Source organism: Colossoma macropomum, unplaced genomic scaffold (assembly GCF_904425465.1).
Source record: "Colossoma macropomum unplaced genomic scaffold, Colossoma_macropomum, whole genome shotgun sequence".
In the NCBI taxonomy this organism is placed as follows: Eukaryota; Metazoa; Chordata; class Actinopteri; order Characiformes; family Serrasalmidae; genus Colossoma; species Colossoma macropomum.
This window is the reverse complement of record NW_023494808.1, coordinates 962,342-978,760: the sequence shown is the minus strand read 5'-3', so window position 1 is coordinate 978,760 and position 16,419 is coordinate 962,342. Positions and strand designations below refer to the sequence as shown.

The following is a 16,419-nucleotide window of genomic DNA, read 5'->3' as shown; positions in this document are numbered from 1 at the left end:
CAGTTGTTTTGATGTGAAAAATAAAAGAAAAAAACTAAATTTGGTGATAGTAAGCCAATTGTTTGTTTATCTTTAAAACATATAATTAACCTAGTTGTTTTAAATTTTTTTGTCTTAGGGGCCAAAGTGCAGTGTTTGTGGTGGGCCAAAAAGACAAAACAGTATACAAATAAAGAAGACAGGTTAAAATTAAGTTTTAAAAATGTGTTTTATAAACTGACACTATATTTCAAAAACACATATTTAAAAGTAAAATAAGAATTTGATAAGACTTGTATAATAAATAATATAAAATTATTATTTGTCTCTCATTGGATGAGGTTGGGGTTAGAGGAACTTTCTGGTGCAGCTGTTTTAAAATCGATTGATCCTCTAACAGGAAGTTAACTTAATGAAATAAAATTTGTGTGATGATAAAACTAGTTAGGCTGCTTGAGATCACATGAAGTACTTTTGTAATGGTGAAGTGTTTACTGTCTGTTTACTCACCTAATCATTAACCTGTAGGTTGAGCTTTTAAAGGACGCTCCACTGCAGGTTACAGTCACTTTAACCGAACCGTCCAGAGAAACTGCAACACTGTGGACAGTCCAGCAATCATGGGGTACTTCTGGTTCTTCTCTGCTGAAACATGGGTGCTCCAGTTGCTGTTTATAAGCCTTTTTGTGAAGGTCCAGCCTGCACCGCCTGCTGCCAGCAGAGGGCAACGACGGCAAGGTGTCCAGCCTGCGCTGCCAGCAGAGCGCGATGGTGGCAAGGGGCCATAACTTAACAGATGGAAAATAACCCCGGGCTGATTAGGTCCAACTCAACACACCAGCGGATTCCTCTACTTAAGGCTGTGGCTAACAGTGGCGTTTGTCACACCTTTGTAGAGGGGTGACCAGTTAGTGTCGTTAAAGAAAAGAAAAGGAAAGGAAAGAGGGCTGAGAAAGGAAAGTGCCCCAAAACTAAAGAAAGAAGAAAAGAGGGCTACAAAGAATAAAACTGACCCAAAGCTGCTGACAAAAAAAAAAAAATTGAAAGAAATAGAAAAGGTGTTTACTCCACCAAGAGCAAACACCTCAAACAAAGTATACCTTCCCTTCATTTTTACAGGGGAGGTGTATTTAGTTTTCTCTTTCTTTTATTTCACCTTTCTAGTTCAGCTTTTGTTTGAGCACGCTGAGCAGCGTCTCCTTTGTTTGACATTTCCCGCCTTTTCATTTCCCCTTCCTTGTAGTGCTGTACCCATTGTCATCTGTGCGTCCCGGTGGCGCAGCGGTCCGCAGACCGCTGATCAGTACAGTGGCTGTTCGAGCCTGGCTCTGAGACCCCAATCACAACATTCCAAACACACACTCCATTGACCATATGAATTTATCTAGTCCTCTCTTTCACTGGTTTTCATTTCTGCACTTGGGTCTGCCTCCCTGCCATCCCGTAACACTTTTACGTCTGTAAGTACCTTATAATCATTATTTGTCTATCAAATACATAAACAACAACACATCTGGTTGTCTCAGTGTTGTAAACACTGTTTTAACATCTTGGCGTGAAATGGTTGATTTTAGAGACTCCTATTTCTTTACAGTGGTGGTGATGGTTATTCAAAACAACCAATGTAAGGGTCCAGACTGTGGCTGGACTGCCTGCTAGGCCAATTGCAGCCACCAGGTGGCGGCACAGAGCCACTCTGCCGTGATTAGGGGCAATTGGTGGCATTTGTCCTTCCCCTAAGCCAATCATTTGGTACAGCCCTCGAGTTTACTCCTGGGTCTCCCTTCCCTCTTGCCACTCTAGTCTGTGCCAGACTCAACCCTCATCAAGCTCACAGTCAAGGTCCATTATCCTCTAAGCCTCATAACCTCAGCCTTCGAGGAACAGCAGCAGGCCTCAATTTTCACTCACTACCTACTACATCCAGGTTTGGCAGAGTAATAAGTGGAAGATGGCCTTCATCATTCCATCAGGCCACTATGAGTACTTGGTCATGCCCTTTGGACTAATGAATGCACCAGCCGTCTTTCAGCATTACATTAATGAGGTCTTGAGAGACCCCAGACCACTATGTGTTCGTCCATCTTGATGATATTCTCGTTTATCGCTAAATGGATGAACACGTAGCTCAATATTAAAGAATGATGATAGTAAAACAGTGGAAAATCTGGAAAAAAAGTTTTCTTTAGGGACTATTTTGCCCCTGCATGTATCACTTCACCATGAATGGATTTTTAGGCTAAAGTCTTATCAAATCTATCATAAAACAGTGTCTCAGACATCAGGCAGTGAATTTATAACCATTTCATGTAGTAACTTTCTGTGAGGGAGCTTTTAGAGGTGGACGTCTGGTTCCTATCACCACTAGTTCCTATCACCACTGTTCTAGTTGATCTAGAACAGTGCGTTTCACTCCAAACTGCTCTGAACGACTTTGTTTAGCATTTTATCATGCAGAAATGAGGTGACGTCCTCTGCATTGTATTTTAAATGTGCAGGTATGAATACTGGCCCAAGAGTTTCTTCGGAAATTTAGGAGTGCCTGGACCCAAACCTCTCCCACTGCTGGGAAGCATGTTAGAGTACAGAAAGGTGAGTTTATAGAGGATAAAAGTTTGTCTCTGTTTCAGTGGGATAGTTATTATTTCACATACTTATTAATCAATATTTATTTTTATACAACTAATTCTAAAACATTCAGGGTTTCCATGTGTTTGATTTGGAGTGTTTAATGAAGTATGGGAGATTTGGGGGTGAGTATATACTCTTCATTACTTATTTGTAATAAAGGTGCTATATGGAATCAATTATGCTCCTTTGGAGACATAAAAGAACCTTTTTTTGGTTCCATAAAGAACCTTTCAGTTTATGGTCCTCTAAAGAAGTGTTTTTGTAATGGAGATGTGTGAGTGTGAATTCACTTTTTAAAGTTTAGAGAACCCTTACATAATAAAGGTTAACACAATAACAATTCCTAATAAACAGTAACCTCATTATTATTGGATAGTTGGCTAATGACTTAATAATTATAAAACAGTTACATATGCATTAATAAACAGCACCATTTGAATTAATAAACGTTAGTCTGTGACAGAGTAATGTATATTTCTTTTGAACTTTAGAAATCAAACAATTAATAATAGTCTGTTAATGATTTAGTTAAATGATGCTTGTAATTTTGAATTATATAACTTGATATGTTCAGCGTTTCGTTAAGAGCATAAAAAGGTCAATTAGGAAATTGTGACTTTACAGTGGCCTCTTTTCCACTGCTGAGCCAAATGGTTCTCAGGGTCGTACTGTGCTGTTCCGCACTGGTGTGGCTTGTGAGACTGGTTACAGTTTCTTTTTCCATCTGTTGTGCTGCTAAACCAGAACCAGGAATTACTAAAGCTGAGCCGGTACTGCAGTGGGTTGAACCTGTAGCTGGCTAACTACATTAACATTAGCATAGCCTTGCAGTGTACAGCTCAAAGCACCACAGAACAATTATATTTTTCATCTTTGTGTCATTTCAGCACCAAACATTTGAAGGTGCACTCTCAGATATGAAGCTTTATCCTCTAAAAAAGTATTTTTAGGCATTGTTTAACTTTAAAAAGGGTCTACACATTCACACATCTCATTTACAAGAATGATTCTCCAAATCATTAACAATAACAGAGAACGTTACACTGTAGCACATTGGAGTTGTAAGAATTTGCTAAACTCTAACTACAGAGCCGAGGGGTCGTCAATGAACTCGAGGAAAGATTTTTGTGTACATTCTATAAATTCAACCAGGACCACTTTTGGTTCCCTAAAGAACATTTGAATATGTGGTTCTTTGAAGAACCATTTTTGTAAATGAGATGTTTGTAAGCGTGAAGAACCTATTGAGAAGTTAAAGTGTAAAGGTTCTACACCAATTAAAAATGTTTGCTGGAACTGTAGACCAAAACAAGAACTTTATTTTCAAGAACTTTTCATTGAAGGACTTTTACTTTTAAGAGTTAATGCATTAAATTTAAGTTTTATTTCTGTAATTAACTGTTTCTTTCAGGATATATGAAGGGAGAACACCTTTACTCTGTGTTCTGGACAGAACCATCATGAAATCAGTGCTCGTTAAAGAATGTTATTCGCTCTTCACCAACAGACGGGTAAGAACATTATTATCAATGAAAACGTTCAACCTTATTATCAGTAAAGACGTCAGCAGGACTTTACTGTGATCACTGAGGTTAAACAATAATCTAATATCATAAAGGACAACTGTAAACAGCACTGTGCAAAACTCAAAGACCACCCTACATTCATTTAAATTCCTGTCAAAACAGTCATTAAATACAAATTATATATATATTTTTTAAACATCATAAAAAAAGTAGAAAAGACACATTTATTTTCAGTGAGTCTTTATTCCAGCTTCCATTCTGTTCAGGAGACTCACTTTCAGTTCCTCAAAGAATCTGCAGACACACCTCTAAAGTTCAGTCTTAGAAGCTGGTTGATCATTACCTAAAGTAATCAAACACATTCAGTGGTGTTGAGGTCTGGACTCTGAGGTGGTCAGTCCATCGTTCAGCTTCTTTGTTTGATGTGTCCGTCTCCTTTTCTCAGTGAGGTTCTTCTTGATCAGCTACACATCCTTTCAGACCCACAGTGCTGAGTCGTCTTGTCACAGTGGAAGGATGGACAGAAACACCTGTGGAAGTTTTCAGATCTGAAGCAGCTTGATTTTCTCCTCTCTCTCAAAGATGAAAGCTTTAAGTGCTGTTTATCTGATGGGGGTGCAGTTTTGGGGTCTACCAGCTCTTCCAGGTGGTTGTTAGAAGCCCCATTTTGCTTTTAACCAGTTATGGAATCTCCTGTTTTTTCACTTTAACTTTCTCCTTCCTTATGCAAGTGGATCATCATATCTCTGCTCAGAAACATCTCCTGAAAAATCAATAACTTGTATGTTTTGACTGTAAATGATATAAATGAAAGGAGCAGTATTGTAAATCTACATGACTAATATTTGCAGTTACATGACCAACATTTGCATATGCTGTTATTTTTGTATAATGTATTTGAATATATTTGCATATGTAATTCACATCAGTGCTTTGAGATTTGAGAACCAGCATGTAATTAGTAAAATTCATTACTGCAATAGTTTAATATTAAATGTTAGTGCTGAAGTTCACAGTAACCAAAACTCAACATTATAAGAGTGTTTTGAAGACAGGGGTCAACAACAGACCCCTGTTCTGTTTATGTAAACCTGACCTTTAACGCTGTGTGCTTTTATTCTGTAATGTGGTCAGGATTTCGGTCTGAATGGTCCGCTGTATGACATCCTGTTTGTGACCAGAGACGAGGACTGGAAGAGAATCCAGAACATTCTCTCTCCGTTTCACCTGCGTAAGACTGAAGGAGGTGGGATTAACACTAATTAACACTAACATCAACACTAATTAACGGTAAATTACACAAATTATCACACATTTAAAACATTATTATGCACTAACTTACAGAAATTACTCCAAAGATAAATGAATTGACACTAATTATCACTAATCTATATTATTTATGATTGAAATAATATTTTACAGTAATGAACAATAACATGAATAACACTGATGTGTACTCATTTACATAAACTAGCAATAATATACCTCAATTTGCACAAATTAACACAAATTTTTATGAATTTACACTAATTATCACTAATTCAATAATCACAAAATGCTCTCTGTTGATTACTGTTCAGTTTTATGTCCAGCTTTTGTAAAACAACACAAACAAAAACATCAACTTGCAAATGATGAACACATTTTAATAAAGTAATTTACTGGTCAGTTAATGGATCAGTGGTCAGTTGTTGGATCAGTGGGTCAGTTAGTAGATCAGTGGTCAATTGGTGGATCTGTGGGTCAGGTAGTGGATCAGGTGGTCAGTGGATAAGTGGGTAAGTTGGTGGATCAGTGGGTCACTTAGTGGATCAGTGAGTCAGTTGTTGGATCAGTGGGTCAGTTAGTAGATCAGTAGTCAGTTGGTGGATCAGTGAGTCAGGTAGTGGATCAGTCGGTCCGTGGATAATTGGGTAAGTGGGTGGATCAGCAGGCCAGTTAGTGGAACAGTGGGTCAGTTAGTGGATCAGTGAGTCAGTTGTTGGATCAGTAGGTCAGTTAGTAGATCTGTAGTCAATTGGTGGATCAGTGAGTCATTTAGTCGATCAGTGGGTCAGTTGGTGGATCAGTGGGTCAGTTAGTGGATCAGTGGGTAAGTTGGTGGATCAGCAGGTCAGTTAGTGGATCAGTGGGTCAGAAGGTGGATCAGTGGGTCAGTTAGTGGATGAGTGGTCAGTTGGTGGATCAGTGGGTCAGTTGGGGGATCAGTGGTGGAACAGTGAGTGGATGAATGTTTGTTTTTGTAGATGTTTGAGATCATGAAGACACATTCAGATACTTTAGTTAGAAACATGGAAAAGAAGCAAAAAAGTGGGATAGACGTTAAACAGGAAGTATCAGTTTATTATTATTATTATTATTATTGTTATTATCTCAATGCATTAGTTATTCAAAGTGAATTAAAACATTCAGATATTTTAATGGTGGTAGCCTCGCTCATTCAACCGACAGCAGCGTAGAGAACTCAATTTGCTCAATCAGCTCAATCACCAACCTCAATTGTTTATGTTATGATGTTATGTTTTCATATATGCTGTGTTATGGTGTTGCGTTATTTTGTTATATTATAATGTTATGGTGGTATTATGTTATGTATGTTATGTTATGTTGATGGTAATATTATGTTGTTATGATGTAGTTATGTTGGTGGTATGTTATGTTATGATGTTATACTGGTATGTTATGTTGTTAAATTATGATGTTACGTTATTGGTATGCAATGATGGTATGTTGTTGGTATTTGAACGTAAGGGATTCTCACAAGAATCATAGACAAAGACTTTGAGCCCATAACGCAGCTTTATTAGAAACTTGAATCAGTAAACAGAGTACAGGCATAGCAGCATGCTCTCTAACTAGCTAGCTCACAGCTCCTACTCACTAAAGTCCACTCTTATTGCCCACTTCACACACACAGCCCTGCCCTCCAGACTAAGAGAAGTCCACAGAGAATAAACCCCGAACCTAAAATTAACATGTAAAAACAACTTCTGAAAACACTACCTATTATTGGAACACAGGCATGTTCTGATGCCACATTGCCCTCACTCTTTATTGAAGAACAGTGACACATTGCTTACCAGTCCCACTAGACCAATCTTTGAAGTGTCTAGGGGTCCGTTGCCTCCTCAGTCTGCAAGCATCCTGGGGCATAAAGGTTTTGTAGGTCTCTGAGGACAAGGGTGCCCCTCCTGATCCTCCCAACACAGAGCCAGGTAGTCCTGTTGCAACACCATGTGGTGTGGTTCTGGTGCACACCTGATATGTCTGGCATCCTCTCCACCATGAGGCAGGGTCCCATTCATTCATGGTCCTGCTTGGGAGAGCAGCCTTTCAGGCGGCACAGAGTAAACACCCAGATTCTCTCTGCTGGCAGAAACTTTTCCTGCTTGATCCCCTGGTCATCTTTCCATTTTCTCTGTCATCCACTGCATCTTCAATACTGGCTCATGTGCACTGCTCACAGCCCTCAGAGATCCACCCACTGGCACTGGCACTGCATGTTCAGCTCCTTCAGCACTGGCTGCTTCACCTGTAAAAAACCATGACTTCTTTGCCCCCGGGGATCCACCAAATGGCTCTGACGATGCATGATCAGCTATTCCAGAGCAGACTGCTTCTCCCTGAGGGAACAAAAATCTCAAACAACTCCCTGCCTTGGCGTGGACCGGCTTGAAAGCTGTCTTAAGGTTCAAAAAAAGTTGTCTCAGCAATCAAGGTCCAGATCAGTTTTTTAGAAGTACCTTTAAGGAGGGCTGTAAGGAGTGTGGCTATGGTGCTGAAGTTTCTGATGAAATGTCTGTAAAAGTTTGCAAAACCGAGAAATTTCTGTAAGTCTTTTACAGAGCTCGGAGTGGGCCAGTTAACTACATCTTCAACCTTGTGATAATCCATAGTTACCCCTTGTGCGCTGATGATATACCCCAAAAATGAGACCTGTTTAAGGTAAAACTCACATTTCTCCCCTTTAATGAACAAATCATTCTCTAGGAGACGTTGAAGGACTTGTCTGACTTGACATGCATGGGTGTCATAATCGGGCGAATAGATCATAATGTCATCTATGTAGGCAATGACAAATTTGTCAATCATGTCCCTAAGAACATCATTGATAAATGATTGAAAGACAGATGGGGGCATTAGAGAGGCCAAAAGGCATGACAAAATGTTCGTAGTGCCCCTAGTGGTGATGAAAGCAGTCTTCCATTCATCACCCTCCTTAACTTGGACTAAATTATAAGTGCTACGGAGGTCTAATTTGGTGAAATATTGAGCACCTCTAAGTTGTTCCAAAGCTATGGGGAACAGTGGTAGAGGGTATGCAATTTTCTTAGTGACTTCATTAAGCATAATAATCAATACAGGGTCTTAATCTGCCATCATTCTTTTAGACAAAGAAAAATCCAGAAGCTGCTGGTGAGGTTGAGGGACGAATGAAACCTTGAGTCAGCGCCTCATCAGTAGACTCTCCCATGGCTCTCTCCTCTTCTTGAGTCTAGATTTTGGTAAAGTGGCCCCTTCTACAGTGTCTATGGTACAGTCATAAGGATAACAAGGAGGAAGTTTAATGGCATTCTTTCTGCTAATCATCTCAGCCAAATCAGAATATTCAGGGGGAATTTGAGTGACCTGAGGAGTTTCTGGGCTTTCAATGGAAGTGGGCATGACTTTCAGTTCAGGGGTAGTAGAGTAATGTGACTGACATCAATCAGACCAAGCGGTGATTTAATTGGACAAAGAGATTTAGGGTTTCTGAAGCCAAGAGACACCTAAGATGTGGGAGAATTCTGAAGAGTCTGATACTAAGAAGGATAGTTGTTCCTTATGGAGAAAGCTAGCTTCAAGCTGAAAGGGTTCTGTGATGAAGGAGATGTGGTCCAGTCCAAGGGGTCCTCCATCCAGCCCGGCGACTTTCATTGATGTCTGAAGATTCAACACTGGAAACTGTAGCTGGGCAACCACATTGGCATGGATGAAGTTTTCCTCTGCTCCTGAATCTATCAGCACTGAAACAACAAGAGAAGATTAACTGAAGAGTATGGTAACCTGTAGGAGAACAGACTTCGTGAGAATGGATTAAAATCCAGGTGCTTTCCCAAGGTTGGTGCCTGAGGCCTGTGCAGAGGAGCCCGACAGTCACGTAAAATGTGACCAGCTGCACGAACAGAGTGTGCACAGACCTGCATATAAACAGCGATGCCTCTCCTCTCTGGCCAGTCTGGACAAATCGCATTACATATGTTCAGGAAGTGGTCTGGAAGTAGACCTGGAACTGGCATGAGAACTGGAACTGGAGCTAGAGCTGGAGCTGGAGCTGGAACTGGAACGGAAGCTTACATATGTACAAGGAGAACTTTTGTGCAAAGGCCATTTTTGCAAGAGTTGGTCAAGTCTAATAGATGAATCAATGACTTGGTCCCCAACAGACTGAGTAACCCCTGCCAATACCTGCTTGTGATGTCCTAGAAGGTGACCTTTGTAACGGGTTTTGCAATTTTTAACATTATTATTGCTAGAACCTTATGTGAGGGTGTGAGGTAACCCGGATTTATTTGAAGTCTACAGACCAGGGCAAGAGAGAGAAACGCTCGCACCAAGGATGCTTCAGAAAAGGGAATTTATTGGCTAAATATCAAACTACTTTTGGACTACATTCAATGATAAACAATAGAAAATAAAACAAGAAAACAAAACAAAACAAAGTGATAGTAATGAAAGACAAAATAGCTCGAGTAAGTTAGAGTGATTCACGGCTAAATGGTATGAGGCAGTGTGGTTTGGGAAGTCGCTTAGGAGAGCCTCTAGAGAATCAACCTAAGCATGGATGGGAATAACTATATGGCTGGATGTACCTATAAAAGTTCTCTTATTAAATAAATTGGCGTCAGGGCCCTGACTGTAAATTGATGGTTCCAGCTTACGTGGGAGTCGGGGGCCGACTTCAGGAGGGGTCGTCTCAGGACAGACTCGATCGAAGGCTAGAGCTCACGTGGTGGTTCCTCTCCTCGCTGGCCGTGGATGCTGCATCTCCGTGCGGGCACGCGCCTTCCCGTCAGTGATTGGGCGGAGGCGTCTCGTGGCCGTCTGACGGTGGAGCCTGGGCGGCCTTTTGAGGGTCGATCTGTTCACAGATCAGTGCGTGGCTCTGGGTGTGATGCTGGGTCTCTGTGGCGTCCGAACAGCTCCCACTCCGCTGGTGAGGTTCAGGTTGCAATCAGGGTTCTGAGGCTGGTGGTACCAATTTAACTAACTACCTCTCTTCAGCAGAATCGAAAGTTATGGATATATCCTCCCTGGCCCGACAACAAATATCCACCTTCCTTCTCTGAGGGTGGTTCAAACTTAAGGTGTGTAGACGAACAGGCAAGTTACAAAACAAACAAAGGTTTCAGATCTGATAATTTAGCTTCCTAATACTTCTGACCTGTCTTTCTGACCTAGGCCGGCACAAACTCAGAAACTTTTGTTGCGATTGAGGAACTCCCCAAATTTGCGGTGCACTCTGGTTTTGCTCAGCTGGAGGCCCTACCCTTTGGAGGTGGTGCCAGAGTGCTGATAGGTTCTCTTCACCTAAGGTTCTCTGATTGGTTGTGCATAGTTTGAGGAATGCCTTCCCCAAAATCACTGCCTCCTTTGTTTCAGCTAGTTTAAACAAAGAAAAAGAACATTTCTATATCATCCAATTGGTTTAACTTTCAAAATCAAGGAATGAACAATTAGGATATTCAGGCATGTTTCTAAGAGAGCGTTTAACCCTTGTTACCTGATACACAATACATGTCAAAGAACACAGGTACTACTTGGCTATCAACTCTGAACATGACCCAATGCATGAAAAAAATAAAATCAACAATAAAAGAAAAGGAACAAAGGAAGAAAAGAAAACCACATTCAGGATACATCTTGGTCAATGGTCTAAACTCATAGCAATTAACTGGTTGGGTCTGACTGTTATCAAAGTTATACTCTACATATTTCTAGCACTTAATGATAGAAAAAGATACAGGTAATATTTAGGTACTACCCAACAACAAGATTAATACCACAAGTAGTATTACTTACAGATCATAGCAACTTTGATAATCAAGCAGACAAAGCACGAATCATCAAGCAGAATCAAGCAGACAAAGCACAAAGTTTTCTTGCTTTTTATAAGCACAAGTCCTTATGGTGGTGATGCAGTAATTTGCGGTTTCACCCCTTGGGGTGCTGTGGGTCCATGCTTGAGATCCCTAGGGAATTTAGAAAGTTGGAATTTTGCTGTCCAAAGTCGTACAAATTCCGTTTTGGTATGTCTAGTTTAGTTAAAAAGAGTTCTAACAAATGGTTGCAGTTTGGAGTGGACAAACACCTTAGAAATGTACATTCTGTTACTTAAGATAAAAAGTTGTCCACAGTACCTTGGAGAGGCTTCTGCCACATTCCAGAGGAAGTGTCCTGTTTTTCTGCTGGGTGAATTCAGCTGTAAATCTGACTGAGTCTGGGGTTGGGGGTATTAAGCCGACAGCTTTACGCCTCACTCCCAGACTTGCTGGAGCTAAAAGGCCCTTAACTTTGGGTAAACACTCAGCTAGAGTTGAAATTCCGGCCATTGTTCGTTACACCTTGGATGTCCGCCAAAGTACCAAAGTATCCTGTAATGGTGGCAGACGGAACCATACGCTTGCAGGCAAAGCTTGAGTTAAGATCTTTAATAACAAAGGGATCATTCAAATACAGACGAAAAACGAGAGCAAGAAGTCAAAAACCAGAGATCCACAACAAGACAAAAAGGCAAGGCAAAAATCAAGGTCAGAACGGAAAAATAGGTCATACATGGAAGTCGATAAATAGGCAATATAGGAACGCTCGGTATGCTCATATTGAGATGATACTTCGCAAAGAAGCTACGCTAAAGCCCGAGTTTATATACTAAACTAACTAATACATGAAATGAGGAACAGGTGTGTGAATGATCAGAAGTCCGGTGAGGCTGAGCGCTGATAGGTTGATCAGTTGGAGTCCTGTGTCATGTGAAGCAGCGAGGGGTTCTGGGAATTGTAGTTTGAAGCGGATGTGTCAGCTCTAGTTCCAGCTGTGCTGAAGGGAGGTGTGACATGGGGGTTTTGTTTTTTTTTTCCATTGAAAGAATTTGGCCTCCATATTTTCACAATTAAGTATATTGTATTTTTCAGATTTTAAAATTTATTACATACAGTGGCACATTTTTGCCAATTAGGTATTGGTCTTAAAGTAATAAGAGTGTCTGATTGTATCTACGCTGGTTCAATGAATTAATGGCCACACTTCGAACAGATGTCTTTTGAAGATTTATTTCAATCTCTCGCGCTCTCTCTCTCTCTTTCGTCAACAGACACATGTTGGAAATAAAAGACTTATAAAGTTCAAGTTCATTTCTCAGTCCTTTTAAATTCTCTCAAGCTAGTGTCTGTAGATATACAGATCCCAACACATTAGCTAGTGTCATGTATGTGTCATGTATTCGTTAAATTATTTTTCTGGGAAAAGGTTGGACTATACAAAAAAAAAAAATGTTAAATACATACACTATGTACTACACAGCTAAAACAGTATTAGATAAGATACAAGATGTAACTAACATTTCTGCAACTGACCTATAAGAAAATAAAAAAAAAATGCATCTAGCATCAACAGTTCAAAATGTGGCACTGGCATATAAGAAAACATGGAAAGCATTGCATGTACAGCAAATGCTCTTTTATTAAACAGGTACTTCAACAGGCAGCAAGAAATTCCCAGCCCATTGGCAGCAACAGTACCTTTTTACGTTGGGCGCATGACACCTCTGAAGAGAGGTTTTTAGAAAGTTTGTACTGTTGTTTTTCATAGCATTCATTTAAAGTTAAAATTAAGGCCAGGCCCACTTGTTAAAGTTTCTATACCTCAGAAACTAATCGCAATACAAGCTTAAAATTTTGCACACTATCTACAATGGCATTATTTCCTGAAAATATTAAGCAAATCTGAAATGGTTCAATAGTTTCCTGAAATCTCACGATTTGAGGCACATGAGGCACATCAGAGTGACTGTTATGTTATTGGCTTTAAATACATAAGAAATTACTTCTTTTTGTGTATGTTTTACCTCAGAAGGTCTGAGTGATCATGAGATTTTATCTCAATCCATCTCCTTCATCTTTGCTGGTTATGAGACGAGTAGCACCACACTGTCCTTCTTCTTCTACAACATGGCCACCAACCCAGAAACGATGAAGAAACTTCAAAAAGAGATCAAACAGACCTTCCCCAATAAGGTGATGAACTCTGTATCCTATCACACATTCATCATACCTACACATACAGAAAAATAAAGAACTGTGTTCCTGGGAGAAGAGGTCAAAGCCATTGAAATCAACTGAAAACTTTCATATGAAACAGTATTTGTTGTTATGTGGGTAGAACCTGTAAAGAAAAGTGTTCTTGTGATTTTAGTCACAGAACAGAGATTGTGAGCCAGGCCCTCTCGTCTAACATCAGTACCTGACCTCACAAATGCTCTTTAGACTGAATGAGCACAAATTCCCACAGACACTCTCCAAAATCTTCCCAGAAGAGTGGAAGCTGTTATAGCTGGCCAACTCCATATTAATGCCCATGGTTTTGGCATGGGACGTCCAAAAGACTCGTAATCAGTGGTGGACAGTAACTAAGTAAATGTAATTCGTTACCGTACTTAATTAGTTTGGTGACTTTTTACTTTCACTCCACTACATTTCAAAGTCAAATATCTTACTTTTTACTCCTCTACATTATGAGAAATCTGTCGCTCCTTTTGGTTTATGTGTGTATAAAAACGTAGGATGTCAAAATGAAAGAAGCGTGAAGAAAGAACACCAATCAGGTCACAGCGGTCACTTTGTTTTGAGCTTGTTTTGACCTGTTGACCCAGTGCAGCACACGGTTCAACGTCAGAGCAGCAGCGTAAAATATTGGGAGAGTCTATTCAACATAAATGATGAACTAACTTTGTGTAAACAGACCACAATATAGAAATATGTACACAGATGCAGTTGTGACTGACATGTTTCTTTTTTCTGAATTTATACAAACACTATTTCATTTTATAGTAAATTTGTTTTGGCTAGTTTATGTTTACAAACAGAGACCTACAGATGCAGTTTAGTAAAGGAAACTCATTTGTGAACCTGAGTTTAAAGCAAGTTTTTATTAAACCAACAAAGGAAAACCAAAAATAAACCAATGCATGCACAACAAAGTGCTGTTGTTAGTTTAAAATCAATGATAGTTCCACAAGATGCTCGTTGGCATAGCAACATTACTTTGTCATTTCTTGTTTCCACAAAAAGATACAGTACATTAAGGTTTTGCACTTAATAACCTATCAAAATCTTCCACATCCCGGCCAGAAAAATCAGCATAGACCACCAGTAAAACCAGCAACCACTATGACCTTCCTGGGTGACCAGCAAGACCAGAAGTAGACCAGTGGTGGCATAGCACAAAATTCTAGGCCCCCTCTTGAGCAAGGCACCTAACCCCCAACTGCTCCCCAGGCGCCATGGCTAGGGCTGCCCACTGCTCTGGGCAAGTGTGCTCACTGCCCCCTAGTGTGTGTGCATTCACTAGTGTGCATGTGGTTGTTTTCACTGCACAGATGGGTTAAATGCGGAGGTGAAATTTCCCCGTTGTGGGACTAATCATTGCACTTAATCTTAAAAGATCCATTTGACAAGTAAGTCTATCACAGGGCAGTTCTGTGGGCTCAGGTGCTCAGCCTTTTAAAAAGAGCAGAGAGGGAACAGAGAGAGAGAGGGAACAATGGTGGCTAATAAAGGAGAGCAGGGAAAGAGAAAGCTTGCTGACCACTGGGAAGCCACAGTACTTGCCTCTTGCATGTGATCGTGATGGAAGTGAGATGTTCCCAGCTGATGATTCAGAGAGTCTGATGTCAGTTTGCAGTCCTCAAATATGATTGATTTTCTGGGAGAAGAGAACCTTGAAGACAGAACAAGCCTGTGGGTGCTGGAAGGGTCACCTTCAATGACATACATTCTGGTGTGGCAGTAAAACTGTGTCAGGAGGATCAAAAGTTGAGACAGATTTTTAGTCAGTGGGGTGAACTTTCTGATAGTGGAGGTTTGACGTCAGAAAGATAAGATAATCCTTTATTAGTCCCACACCAGGGGGGTATTCCACAATGCAGGATTTCTCAGTTAGCCAGATGACTAATGTCCAAAGATGAGGAGTGTCCAATGGGAACGTCCCTCAGCTTGTTTCTTATTGGACAGGCTTGACTTTGAGCTTAAGTTATCTAGCTAAACTAAAAAACCATGCCTTGCAGAGCAGTGCCAGCTGGGGCAGTGCCTTGCCCAAGGGGACAAACAGGAATACCTAGTCAGTCATGGGATTTGAACCCACAAGAATTATTTCTGACCTGTCAGTGCCCAGTCAGAGAACAGACCAAGACAAACTGTCAGATCACATGGACTGGTAGGGTGGCCAAAAAGGTCAACCATCTAATTAAAACAATGGCCCAAAAGCAGTTCAGCTTGAAGACCATTCAAAATTTGAGCGAGAAATTCCAGTTGTTACTTACATTTTTTTTTTACAAAATATATATACTTATTTAACTAATGTAAAATGTGACTTAAAGTTGTTACACTTTATTTTGTACTTCTAAAAGGACTGGTGTATCAGTACAGTAGGTTGTATGGTGTACATGGCATCACACTATTCTAGGAAGTTTACTGAGGCCTGATCACCCTTAAAATTCTTCTTAACCTTCAAAAAGGTTGCACTCATTACAGTACATAAAATAGATTCATGTGAGCTCATGCCGGTCCCATCTGAGTAGAGTTTTCATGCACTTTTGAAGATTTTGGTGAATTCAGAGGGAGGAAAATGTAACAGGTTTTATTTACTGCACTTACTGCAGTGTATATACTTGTATTTATTTTCTGTATTTATTGTTCTATGTCCCTGCACTATGCCCTGTCCTGCACTATGTTGTCTGTAATTGCACTGGAGATCTAGCCTAAAAGTGTTTCGTTGTACTGTACAACCCTGTTTCAGTATAATGACAATAAAGTTGAATTGAATTGAATTGAATTTAATTTAGTTTCATTACATTTCCCTCAAAATCTTTATGCTTTCTCAACTGGCATTTGGGTCATTCTACAGAAACGTCCACTTTTGGTGAATCCACAGCGGACTCACCATGTGCTTTTCTTCATAGATCCTCAGAAAACAGGTAAAAGGAAGTCAAGTGATGTCATCAGTGTGACTTTTATTTCAAAATCAG

At 40.1% G+C, this 16,419-nt stretch overlaps 1 protein-coding gene across 2 annotated transcripts; it reads left to right on the top strand.

Annotated features, from left to right (window-relative positions):
- The first annotated feature begins 2,313 nt into the window (after positions 1–2,313).
- LOC118797895 (cytochrome P450 3A40-like) lies at positions 2,314–13,871 on the top strand. Of its 2 annotated transcripts, XM_036557191.1 has the most exons (5): positions 2,314–2,571; positions 2,681–2,732; positions 4,022–4,121; positions 5,271–5,382; positions 13,248–13,871. In XM_036557191.1, exons 3-5 carry the CDS (start codon positions 4,071–4,073, stop codon positions 13,466–13,468), a joined length of 384 nt encoding a protein of 127 aa, XP_036413084.1. In that variant the 5' UTR covers positions 2,314–2,571; positions 2,681–2,732; positions 4,022–4,070; the 3' UTR covers positions 13,469–13,871. The 2 variants fall into 2 exon arrangements, with proteins under 2 accessions (XP_036413084.1, XP_036413083.1); XM_036557190.1 differs by having other exon boundaries at positions 2,314–2,732.
- The last annotated feature ends 2,548 nt before the right edge of the window (positions 13,872–16,419 follow it).